The sequence below is a fragment of the Osmia bicornis genome, chromosome 9 (genome assembly GCF_907164935.1).
Source record: "Osmia bicornis bicornis chromosome 9, iOsmBic2.1, whole genome shotgun sequence".
In the NCBI taxonomy this organism is placed as follows: Eukaryota; Metazoa; Arthropoda; class Insecta; order Hymenoptera; family Megachilidae; genus Osmia; species Osmia bicornis.
In genome coordinates, this window is record NC_060224.1 from 3,284,324 (window position 1) to 3,296,576 (window position 12,253).

The 12,253-nt window shown below is 37.9% G+C and overlaps 1 protein-coding gene across 1 annotated transcript in view; it reads right to left on the reverse strand.

Annotated features, from left to right (window-relative positions):
* Nucleotides 1-3,931: 3,931 nt before the first annotated feature.
* Nucleotides 3,932-12,253, reverse strand: part of LOC114872106 (U-scoloptoxin(05)-Sm1a) — a 51,184-nt gene continuing 42,862 nt past the window's right edge. Inside the window, exons 3-4 of the mRNA XM_029178908.2 lie at nt 8,924-8,981; nt 3,932-4,333 (exon numbers count right to left, since the gene is read on the reverse strand). Of these exons, the coding sequence (XP_029034741.1) occupies nt 4,200-4,333; nt 8,924-8,981 (192 nt within the window). The 3' untranslated portion in view covers nt 3,932-4,199. The remainder of the gene's footprint in view (nt 4,334-8,923; nt 8,982-12,253) is intronic.

A 12,253-nucleotide genomic window follows, 5' to 3' on the forward strand; every position in this document is an offset into this window, starting at 1 on the left:
TCCTTGAAATTTTTATTTTTCTCTTATGTTCGCTTTGTCGAGAACACGAATTGGAAGCTTCTTTTTTTTTCACTGTCATGCGTTTTGGGAGCCTTCGAACGATTCTGTCGGATTTATTATCGTTTTGAACATAGTAAATAACCCTTACGTGCTAAGGGAATCGCCTAGAATTATCGTGGTATAATATATTATTAATGTGTCGTCCAAAATTGTTTTTCCTATTTTCTTCGACGTGTGCGTCCTGTTAGAACGTCAATATCGCTTTGGTTTTTATTTGTTTTTTTGTTTTGTTTCTGCTTTATTACATAGTATCGACATTAAATGATTCGAGATAGAGTCATTAAAGGGTTCAATCAATTTCCTCTCATTATTATTTTTCAATTTATTATTTTTCTTGCAATTCGACACAGGATTATCGAGGACTTGGGGACAATTTGAATTCTCCCAAATTTGTCACTTTGAGTTATAAAAATACATGGATAAAGTGTAAACGTAACTGGTCCTCGATACTTCTGACTCGTTTTATGATTTTTACTGTTCGGATGTTGATTATATTCTTAGAAAGGTCTCTAATTGCTAGACTGTTTTTTTTTTTTTTTTGTTTTTTGTTTTAATAGTATGAACGATAAATTTTTAGCTTGATTGACATCGATGCTTTGGAACGACTTATTTTCTAAAAGTGATTTTATATTTCACGTGGAAGTGTTGAGGGTGATTTCGCGTCGTTGTATCATGTTAAAGTTGATTTAGAATTATTGATAAGTGGTTACGTAAAGATTTAAGTATAGTAGATCGTAGAACGTTTATCGTAGGAACAGTTACACGAATATTGTACTATAGATATTAGAATATGATTTTTTCTCATGGTGAAGTTTCCATGGGAAGCATCGATACGAGACCAGTTTCCATTGTTGGACAATTTTTCTTTTAGACGATAACAATTGAAATCATCATTTTGGGTATTTTTAAACAATGAAATTTTCATCTTAGGTAATTCCAAGTAATGGAAATTTCATTATTTGGAAATACCTAAGATAAAAATTTCCTCCCATCTCTTCTTTCCCTCTTTTCTCTCCCTCATTTTTTCTCTTCTCTTTCCTCCTCTTTCCTCCTACTCTCTCCGTCGCTTTTTCTCTTCTCTTTCTCTCTTCCTTCTCTTAAAAAATATTTCTAAGTCAGATTTCCCCCAAACAAAATTTATAATTCAGGTACCTCCAAATAATGAAATTTCTACTTCTGGTACTTCCAAATAACAAAATTTGCACTTTCGATACTCCAAGATAATGAAATTCCCATCTAAAAAATTGTAGTATCTAACATTTACCTTTGATCAAGCATCTTCACCCCCATCCCTTCAAATTTTCCCAAAATAATTCTAGAAAACTCTGATTTCAGGAACCGGACCACCATCATTTTCCAAACTCCCTGTCCTCTTCTTCTTCGTTCAACAGTGAAAAATCGTCGCGAATTAATTGCACCCTCTGCTTAACCATGCGTCTCGCAATTAAAGACCACCCCATCAGACGAATCGAACACGAATTCTTTACCGAAAATCGAACGAACCACCTGGCTCACCATAGATCTATCTCAAATCATTCGTTCAACAATAACAACGAGACGTTGATCGATTTAGTCGACGTCCAGAGACGGGAAACAGATTAAGGTTTCTTTCTTCATTTTCTTTTTATTATTACGCTAGAATCTCGAGCTAACTTTTAGATAAAATCATCTGTCGCCTAATCTCAGAAGAACAGGTATATAATTCTCTAGAATTCTCTCTCGCTACCATTCGTTTTATTTTTTTTTTATTTTTCTGCTCTCGTGAATAGATTAAGATTATCTCGTCCTACGTTGTGATTCGCATTGTTGGCTTAACGGCTAGGATGAATTGTTTTCTCGCTACTGTTTTAGGAATTTCAGACGCTGGTCAGCCTGAGAAGATAACGATGCGATGGTTTCGTTAATCAAACTATCATCTAATTAACAAGCTTCGAAGAATTCCAGGATAAATGATTAATTAAAAATTATCCCCTGTCGCTGAGTAAATTCCACAGGTAATTTTAGGGGATGATAGTGAATTATAATCACGAGAAATATTAATTTTAACCATTTACCTTGATAATATTGAATAGTTAATTTAAAAAAGAAAAATAAAATAAAATATTCTTGATTAAATTAAACAACCAATTGCAAATTGACTTTGTGTCAAGGGGTTAATAATTGAATCTATCTTTCTAAGCACCCATAAGAAACAGGAGGACGTAGAAATTGATTCGACAGAGGAAAGAAAGATTTTTCTGTCTCTTGGGACAATTGACACTTGCGAATCTCCAGGTAATTGACTCGTACGAATGATCGGTCGCGATAATTGACTTTCGACTACCTTGAAAGAAAGGAACAGTTTCTGTCAACTTTCTAATTTTTCAGAAGAACGAAAGGGGGATGAAAATTGAAACAGGGCACAGTGCGTCATCCTCTCACGCCAACCAATAAGACGCATATTCTCACGCGTGCGTTCGTTAATTACAATTATTAAGGCTACTTCAAGCGGTTACAATACGGTAATAATTATCGACAAACGTTTGTTACTTTTTTTTTTTTTCATTTCACTCGATCGTCGCTCTATCATCGTTACTCTACTATAATTTCTTGTATATATAGTATGTATATCGATGATGCTTCCAGTGTAGTGTCGCAATTAGTAATGGTAATTTAGTAATGGTAATAATAGTAATTAGTAGCAATATAGTAATAATAATAATAATAGTAATAGTAATAATAATAACGTTTATCATTATTATCCTCACTGTTCCTCGTTAACTGTTGTCTGTATGTAGTAGGTTACATAATAGATCTGCGCGGGTTCCATCGATACTTTATTTTTTTTTTTTTTGTTATCACCCTACTTCATTTTATTTTTTATTTTTCATTTGCAAATTTCTCTCTGTATTTCGCGAACAAACATTGTAAGATTCAGAGAGATGTTACACACGACCACGAACGATTCAAGCAATAAGAGAAACTTTTGTAATGTTTCTTTTATGGTTTCTCCTTGTGCTTTTTTTGGGAGTGGTCCGATTTTGTTTTATTGTGTTCTGTTCTGTTTGTTCATGATTCTGACCAATCTTGCTCCATGGGATCGATATCCGTCGACAGGGGTCGGGTTCTTTTTTGTATTTTCTCTGATTGTTCGATTCGAATGGACGGCGAGTTTTTGCGTTTCCCAAGACGATTTCAATGTGATTGTTGAATATACGGAGAATAAATAAGAATTGTCGCAGGAATGTAATAAATCTGGGTGGTTGAAGAATAGCGAATTTTTGGCGATAAAGCAAATGGAACATTGAAAAAGTGGGAGAAAGGTCTTAAGCGAAGGTTTTTAACAAATGTTGAAATTGATATCTTTTCAATAGGAAAGTAAAATATGGAAGGTCGCCGCAAGAAGAGACTTATAAGGAATTTTTTTCACGCCTCGTCTACTTATTCACTGTTACACGAGATGGGTCAACGAGAAACGAATAGGTGTGCAAGCGACAAATATGGGGTCAAAGAATGAAAGTTCTCAAATAAATTGAATCCGAGGAGCGGTGAAGTAGCGAGTGTCAGCGACGGACAGAAAGCTGACTGGAAGAAATTCCAGCGAAAAGATGTGGATCTGCGGCTGTGTAAGGGTCCCATGAAAAACTATTCTACCCATGAGTAATGAGCCATATCAAAAAGGTACGTAAAACGAATATTCTATAGACACAAAACTGACATTAAGAATTATTAAGAATTTCAGTGGCGTTAAAATTGAATCTTTGTTAAAAGACTTTATAGTTCAAGTAAGCCATTATTATTCCAATTGCGTTATAAATAAATTTCCCTTTAAAGTTCGCCATAAAAAAATAAAAGGAAAAGGAAAAAATGAAAAAGAAAAGAAAAAGAAAAATTTCATATTAATCTTTAATGATCAAAACTCCCGTCCATTGAGATTCTTTACAAATAATAACATGGAAAAAATGAGTGCTATAAATGTGATTCGAAATTAATTTTAGCGATTGATCAACGACAGCTATCGACAGGTCAGCATCCAGTCAGCAACAAGATGGCCAGATTCAATGGTAAACGCGCGATGCAACGTTCCTCCGACCTTGTTGTTCGCGTTAGATGGATCCCGGTGCTTCCGTTTGCGGTTCCTCGTCGCCTCTAGCGACGTATTAGCCACGAAGGGTTCGTCCGACCACCAGCAGGACCATCGACGCAGCCAGCATCACGATGGAGCTGCTGGAGAACGAAGGTGCCGAATTGCAGCCATCTTGCTGGCAACAGTACGTCCTCGTGCTCCAGGCCTCTGTAAAACGAACGCAAATCAATCATTATTTTAAGTGAAACTCTGTAAATTTTAATTATATAATAAAGAATACTGTATAAAGAAAGTCTCTATTTATTTATAAAATGAGAAAACCTCGAAGAATAATAAATTTTAACCCTAACCGACTCATATTTCCCAGAAATTCACCCCCGTTTTAAGGGAAATATTGCTTCCTAAACCGAGTTCTTCGGGCAGAACGTATCGTTGGCGCAATAACCGTGGAAAGATCGATCCTCGGCTCGTTAAAGATGAAAAATCCAGCCTCGTTTATATTTGCTCGAAACACGAGGAAGTGGCGCAGGAAATTTCGGTTGCAACCAGGCTTAAGGAACGCAGAGGGTAGAAAATGAACTCGGTTGAGAAACGAGTTGAAGAAGAATTTCTGATTGTTAGTCGATACCTTGCTGAGAATTATTCGCTTCCTGTCTTTTATATTAAATTTCGTTTAATGAATATTGCATCAGTGGTTAGAAATGTTTCGTTTTGATGTAAAGGGGGAATTCCTTCTAACTTGTCGGTGTTTTATTAACGGGTATGAGGTTCTTGTGTTTCCAATTTTATTCTACATTCACCAGAATGTAGAATAACAGAGAAAATTTGACACATTGACTGGCGACACGTACGCTCCATTACGCGTCCAGAGGATTACAAAAGTTCACCAGGATTTTCAGTTCGAGAGCACGGCTACGAAGTTTCACTCCCTTAATCGCATTACGCGAGTCAGCTGACGTTTTTCCGGCTGCTTTTCCGAGAAGCCTCCTCATTTAGCGGAAATCTTCGAGTCAACAAGCTCTTCGAGTAGGTCTTGTAGATTCTGAAGGAACAGGAAGAACCGGAGGTTCGATTTTAATGGGGAAATTTAGGATAATGGTAGGGGGTCCTGTGTAAGATTTATCCGCGTTAAAGAGAAAAAATAAAATAATCTGTAAACTGATTAACCTAGACCAAACAGCAACCCCGTCAGTCTTATAGCGACCGCCAAAGGAAGCGGACCTACCTGTTAAGTATCCATGTACCTTTATTTTATTTTCAGAGTTTATTTCTGTATTCCTTACATTTTTACTTTCTTTATATCTTTGCATCCTTTACACCTCTAGGTCTCTTATATCTCTGCAACCCTTATACCCCTGCATTCCTTACACCCTTGCTTTCTTTATATACTTTGAACCTTTACATCTCCGCATCCCTTATACCCCTGCATTACTTACATTCATGCTTTCTTTATATTCCTGCATCCTTTACACCTCTACATCTCTTATATCTCTACAACCCTTCTACCTCTGCATTCCTTACACCCTTGCTTTCTTTATATCCTTACATCCCTTACATCTTTGCACCCTTTACATCTCCGCATCCCTTATATCTCTGTATTCCTTATATTCCTGTATCTCTTATATTCCTGTATCCCTTGTACCGATGTAAGCTCTTTTTGAGTGAGAAATCGTTACAAATTTAGTTCCTTTTTCTGCCACCAGGGGGCGCTGATCGGACGTTGAAATTTTAGTTCACATTTTTCCCGCTAGAGGGCCAAAATTGCTGCATGATATAGTTCCTTTTTCCGAAACCAGATGGCGCTGACTCGAGGTCGAGATTTTAGTTCACATTTTTCCCGCTAGAGGGCCAAAATTGCTGCATGATTTAGTTCCTTTTTCCGAAACCAGATGGCGCTGACTCGAGGTCGAGATTTTAGTTCACATTTTTCCCGCTAGAGGGCCAAAATTGCTGCATGATTTAGTTCCTTTTTCCGAAACCAGATGGCGCTGACTCGAGGTCGAGATTTTAGTTCACATTTTTCCCGCTAGAGGGCCAAAAATGGTGCGTGATTTAGTACCTTTTTCCGAAACCAGATGGCGCTGACTCGAGGTCGAGATTTTAGTTCACATTTTTCCCGCTAGAGGGCCAAAATTGCTGCATGATTTAGTTCCTTTTTCCGAAACCAGATGGCGCTGACTCGAGGTCGGAATTTTAGTTCCAATTTTCGCCGTTAGGGGGCGCTGTTTTTTCGAAAAAATTTTAATTCAAAGTTTGTAAGGGATGTAAAGATATAAAGAATACAGGGATGTGAGAGATACAGGGATGTAAGGGCTGTAGGAATGTAAGGAATGCGGGGTATAAGCAATGTAGGAATGAAGGAATGCAGGGATGTAAGGGTTGCAGAGGTATAAGAGACGTAGAGATGTAGAGGATGCAGGGATATAAAGAAAGTAAGAATGTAAGGAATGTAGGGGTATAAGGATTGTAGAGATGTAAAGGATGCAGTGGTATAAGGATTGCAGGAATATAAGAGACGTAGAGATGTAAGGAATACAGTAATATAAGAGATGCAGGAATATAAGAGATGCAAGAATACAAGGAATGCAGGAATATAAGAATACAATGATTTAGGAGTAGTTACAGCGAGGTCCATGAAAAGAATGAAAAAAATAAATAAGCGCGAATGGAGGCCTTGGTCCATAAAGACAAATAGGATAATAAATAACTGAGAAGGGTTGATCCGCATCCTTCGGCGGTCGCTATAAGACTAACAAGATCGCATCTCGTTCTAGGTCAAAGGAGTAATTACTGTGTTTTGATTTAAGTTTGATTTTCATGTGCATTATGGTTTTAATTTATTAAAGATCAAAAAGTTATTAAATGTTGTATATATAAATAACTGAGAAAAGAAATTACAGGGATTAAATAAATAACTCAGAAATGAAATTAGGTAAATTAAATAATAACTAAATTGCTTTTTTAAAATGATTTATTTACCAAGGTGCATGAGATGAATACAAGTTTATTAAACAATAATAATTATTGTTCAGCCCTGTGCTGCTTTTCAACGATTTATATAAAATAATAGAATGAAAGGGAGAGAAAATTGCGTGCAGACCTAATCTCATCTAGGGGTGTCTAGGACCCCCTAAATCATGACCCCTCGAAAACAAAGGTATGTCCAGTCTTTTGCACCTGTAGTCACTGGAATATGTTAGGTGGTCAGACTAGTAGAATATGTCAGGTGGGTAGACAAGCAGAATATGTTAGGTGGTCAGGCTAGTAGAATATATCAGGTGGGTAGACAAGCAGAATGTATAAAGTGGTCGGAGAAGTAGAGGAGGTCAGTGGTCAGACAAGTAGTATGACTCACTGAAAAGTAAGAGATTACCCATGAAAGTTCATCCGCAGAATACAGCAGACAGGGTCAGAGGTTGATGGGGGAAAAATCACGGATCGTTTCGTTGTTGGAGAGGAACTGCTCCAATTTGAGGGCGATGCAGCTGCACGCGGAGAGGAGCAATTCCAGCGCGGTTCGTGCGGTAAACCACGCGTACGCGAATCGACGTGCTCGCGCGTGCAACTCGGATTTCAAAGCGGATACAAGCGGATCGACATCTTTGAAGCGGCTACCGACCAACCGTTCGCGGACCTACTTTTCCAAAGGACTTTTCAACCGGTCCCGATTCTTTTCTCGTCGACACCGGGATGCTTGAAATAGTTGGTGAACTCGCAAGAGGTTCTCCAAGAGAAATTTATAAGCTATTGAAACGATCTCCATCGATGCTTGCGATGGGATTCTTACTAGAAGCTTTCAAAGAAGCTGAAGAAGATTCTAATTCTTATCAAAAGCCTTAAGAGTGAATAAGTCATTAAAAATGAATTCCATTGAAAATTTTTCTATGAAAAAATTCAATGTCCATTGTAATCGAAGAAGAGCACTGTTCTTTTTTAAATAGAAAATAACATTTTTCTTTAATCAAGGAGTTTATTATACCTTCCTTTATTAAACGCGTAAAGAAAAGATGTTCGCTGCGAGTCAGTTTCATTTATAGCATTGACGCGTGAAATATACGACAGTGAATGGTTGTTGAAACAAATAACAAGCCGTATTACTGGTTTAAAGGAAAATGGATGAGCAAGTTAAAGCGGCTCTCTGGCACGAAACACGGACACGTTGTCATATTAGGAAGATAAATTCCGTCCGCAATTACATACGGTACGATAATACAGAATGAAATTGTTCTGTCGCGTTCAACAGCCCCGAGGGAGTTATTTTCGTTGGCGAAAAGCCGTTTGAAAGAACAACTTTTAACGAGAGATTAATTGCTACCGTGTGAGACGAGTGCCTTTCATCGACAATTTATTCCCTCTCGCTTGCATTAGCTTATTGTAATCCGATTAAAATCATCCCTGTCACACTGATGCTTTTCAATATTGTTTGTCGTTCATTAACGCCAGACAGAAGACAATTTATTCCATATCTGGAACGCTTATCATTTTCGAAAAATAATTGCTTTCCCGAAATTATCAAAGCAATTTGAGGATAAATTATAGTAATACATCAAATACCACTCGTCATCTTATTAACACTAGAACTACCAAACCAATTAAAATTTATAAATTTTATCAAGGTATTTAGGCTGGAATGTATGTTAGCTGTTGTCGAGATAAAGAATGGATATATATATTAAATTATGATTCATATTTATTTAATTTTCTGGTTAAAAACGTCGATAGTTCTAGTGTGAATTTTACCACATCCTAAGTGGAATGCCTAATTTAAAAAATTGATAATAGGAAAAAAGAACTCACCCTTTTCGACGCACGTTGGGACGCAGTCACGCACCGTCGAGCCCTCGCTGACGTATTTCTGGAAAATGAAAAATATAAAAGGGATTATTATCCGGAAACGAGAGGAGAATTTTATTACGTGAAACAACCAGTCGCTATAACTTTCGCACGGTAGAAAATTTACATACGTGGAACAACGTAAATTCGTTTGATGGCGAGCTTCCAACCTCTAAAAGGAAACACGAAAACGGGCAATAAAATTCGCAATATCGCTAAACACCGCGCTGAATAAATAAACGCGTGCAAATGAGGCTCGATAAATCTTTGCTGGATCGTCATTTAAACCGGCATCGAACAATTAACCCGCATACCACGTGAAATAACTGTACGATGCGGGGATGATCTTTTTGTTGCCGGGCAAATTCTCGTGGAAACAGAGATGAAGAGGTGCAATTGAGGAATCGTCGAGCGCGAAAGTCGTTCGCACGAGAATCTAAACGAGCGATCGTCACGTGAAATTCTCGTTAACGCGACGATAAAAAAACAGTCAGCCGAGTAAAATAAAGATCTACGTTTCGTGCGGAAAGCAATAACGAACTGTTGTATTGATTGTTCGGTATCGTGACAAGTGTGTCACAGTTGCTAAAGACTTTTTCAAACTTTCCTTCGACGATTAAATCGCGTATTTTTATTACAGAAAAATATGCAAATCTGTCGATTAGAACGAAGTGTTCATATTCTAAATAATTAAAATAAAATTCTTAATAAATTTGATAAAAATGAATTGTTGAATTTTAATAAAACAATCCTCACCGAATTACCGACGAATCGAAATAAGATTGGCAAGGACCTGACGAGTTATTTGCTTTGCATTATCGCGAGCCGTTCGCGTCGCCTGTTTGCGTAAACTCGATTGATTTTCAACCGCGTCGCGACGCTAAACAATATTCGACGGCAAACATTGTTCTTCCCCCGGTTGCAAGCTCGTTAAAGTAATCATATCGCGACGGCTAGAAAATATTTCCTACCCGTAAATCAAATAAATATATCGAAAGATCCAAAATTTAAAAGTATTACGAATTAAGAATGAAAATATTCGTGCGAGCAAGAATGAATTTTGAAATTCCTTCGTCTTTAAAACGTCATATCTGGCGAATCCTTGCGTTTACCAACGAGCATTCAGGAAACAAAGAAGAATTGCGAGATTCCAGGCGGAAAGGAGATTGAAGAGGGAAGACAGAGAGGGTTGGGGCGAGAGGAACGGAAGCGGGGACAGGAAGAGTTTAATATGTACGGTAGCATCGGAGGAGTTGGAGGGTTTAATATGTACGACGTCCTCGGGGCGTTATAATCGTTGGGTATCGATCACTGGCCGCCTATGACGCAGTCTGCTCCGAGGGACTTCGAATTCGTCCAATCAGAGAACACAGGACGACCGAATGATGACCTCGTCCTTCCTAATCACCCTTTGACTTCGGGGGCTGGCTCCTAACGTGGCGACGAGGGGTCGGATCGATTCGCGATTATCGGCAGAAACGTCGAACCTCGCTGAAGGAGAACAAAATTGGGAAAAAATGGCAGATGCCTTTTCTTTTCCTTTTTACCAGATAGCGCATGGTCCTCTTGTTATCGAGAGAGGGAAAAAAAGAATATTCAACGCATCGCATTCCCGTGAAAATTGTAGTATTTGCGCAGCTGATGTTGTGTAAACTGAGTTATTTGAAATAATGATACTCGTACTTGTTTATCTCAGTCAGGGAAATTTCCCTGTTTTATTTATCCGTGTTTAAAGAAACGCTACCACGTTCACGAGTAATCACAGGGAAGTAGAATATACCCGCGCTTTGCTGCAATTTATGACACCTTTAATCCTATTCACGCACGTAAGCCAGCCTTTTTTTACTCTCTTCAGGAATCCCTATTCAGTTTAAGCCGGATGTTACGAAGGAATGGGATACTCGTTTATATCCTTTCTGAACGTGACACGAATCAAACGAATTACAACGTTTTATTTTTATTTTTTTTTTTAAGGAATTAGATTAACAGAAACAACTGGTAACTTTGTAAGAATTATTCTCTCGTTTCGATTCTTCTTTCTTAAACGCTTAGAAAATAATGTTCATTTGGTAAAGTTTGAAAGTGATAGCCGTTTTAAAGAACGTCTTGGCACGGAGTCTCACCTTATAACCATCCACTTTACCGAAATTTCTCGATGTTACATTCTAATACCGAGCTGTGGTAATCCATTCGAATTAATATCCCAATTTCTCCTGCTTTTATAGGAGAGTAAATCGTGCTCGATATCGCGAGAGATTCGAAATCGCGCGCGTGAAAAGTGGCCGGGAGTAGAATGTGATAATGAGAGAATAATGAAGACAAATGAACGTGGTAGAGGCAAGCTTCGAAAGGCTTTCGCGAGGAATTAAGCAGCACCAGAGTCGATTTCCATGTAAATTTCGACGTCGGTCTATTGTTTCCCCTTTGGTGGAAATCCGGCCGGAGGTGAGCGCATCGTCGGCTTAAGAAATTCATCGCAGCGATTGATGATCCACTTGGCGCCGATCATTGTTCGACGAGGGTGGGAAACAGAGGACAACTTTCTATACGGATTAAGCAACGGTGAAAGTGGATAACATGGAAACGAGGAGTCTCAATATTTTCAGTGAAAACAAGGAAATTGATATTGGCCCTGTTTGTCGGCACAGTGGAAATTCTAACTCGAGGCTATCTCGGTGTAACCGAATGAACCGAGATTCCGTTTCCTCTCGGCCTTGTCGACGACTCTTGCTTCAAAATTAGCGAATTTCCAGCGGAATTGGGGAAACGTATCTCGGGAAATTCTATTTTCTTCCTTTTCTAGATAGTTTTTATCGTGGAGCTATTTCTTTTACTGTCCTCGCTTCTCCTTATTCTATTTTTGGTTATAGTTTCCTGAGAAAGGCTGGAGATTTTGAGGAAAATTTAAGAACTCCGAATATTTTCACTCAAAAATTATTAAGAAAATTAGTTTACTTTTCCTTTCGATACGGAAAGAAATCTTCTTGCTAATAAAAAGAAAAAAAAAATTTTTGGAAGTTTCTGGGATTCGATCCTGGAACCCTTAGATTTGAAGATACATGGCTTTCCCTATTTTCCTACCAACACATAACTGCACCAATTAAATAAGTCTTCTTAAAAAATATAAAAATCTTAAGTCTTTTCTTACTCCGTCGGTTGCAAATGTTAATAAATTTCACAAAATAATTCCATTCACAGGAAAGTTTCATTCCTTGCCAGAAGACCCTTAAACCTTAAAGCTCGCGCGTTTCAAGCTATCATGTTTTTCCAACAAACCATCCTGACATGAATATG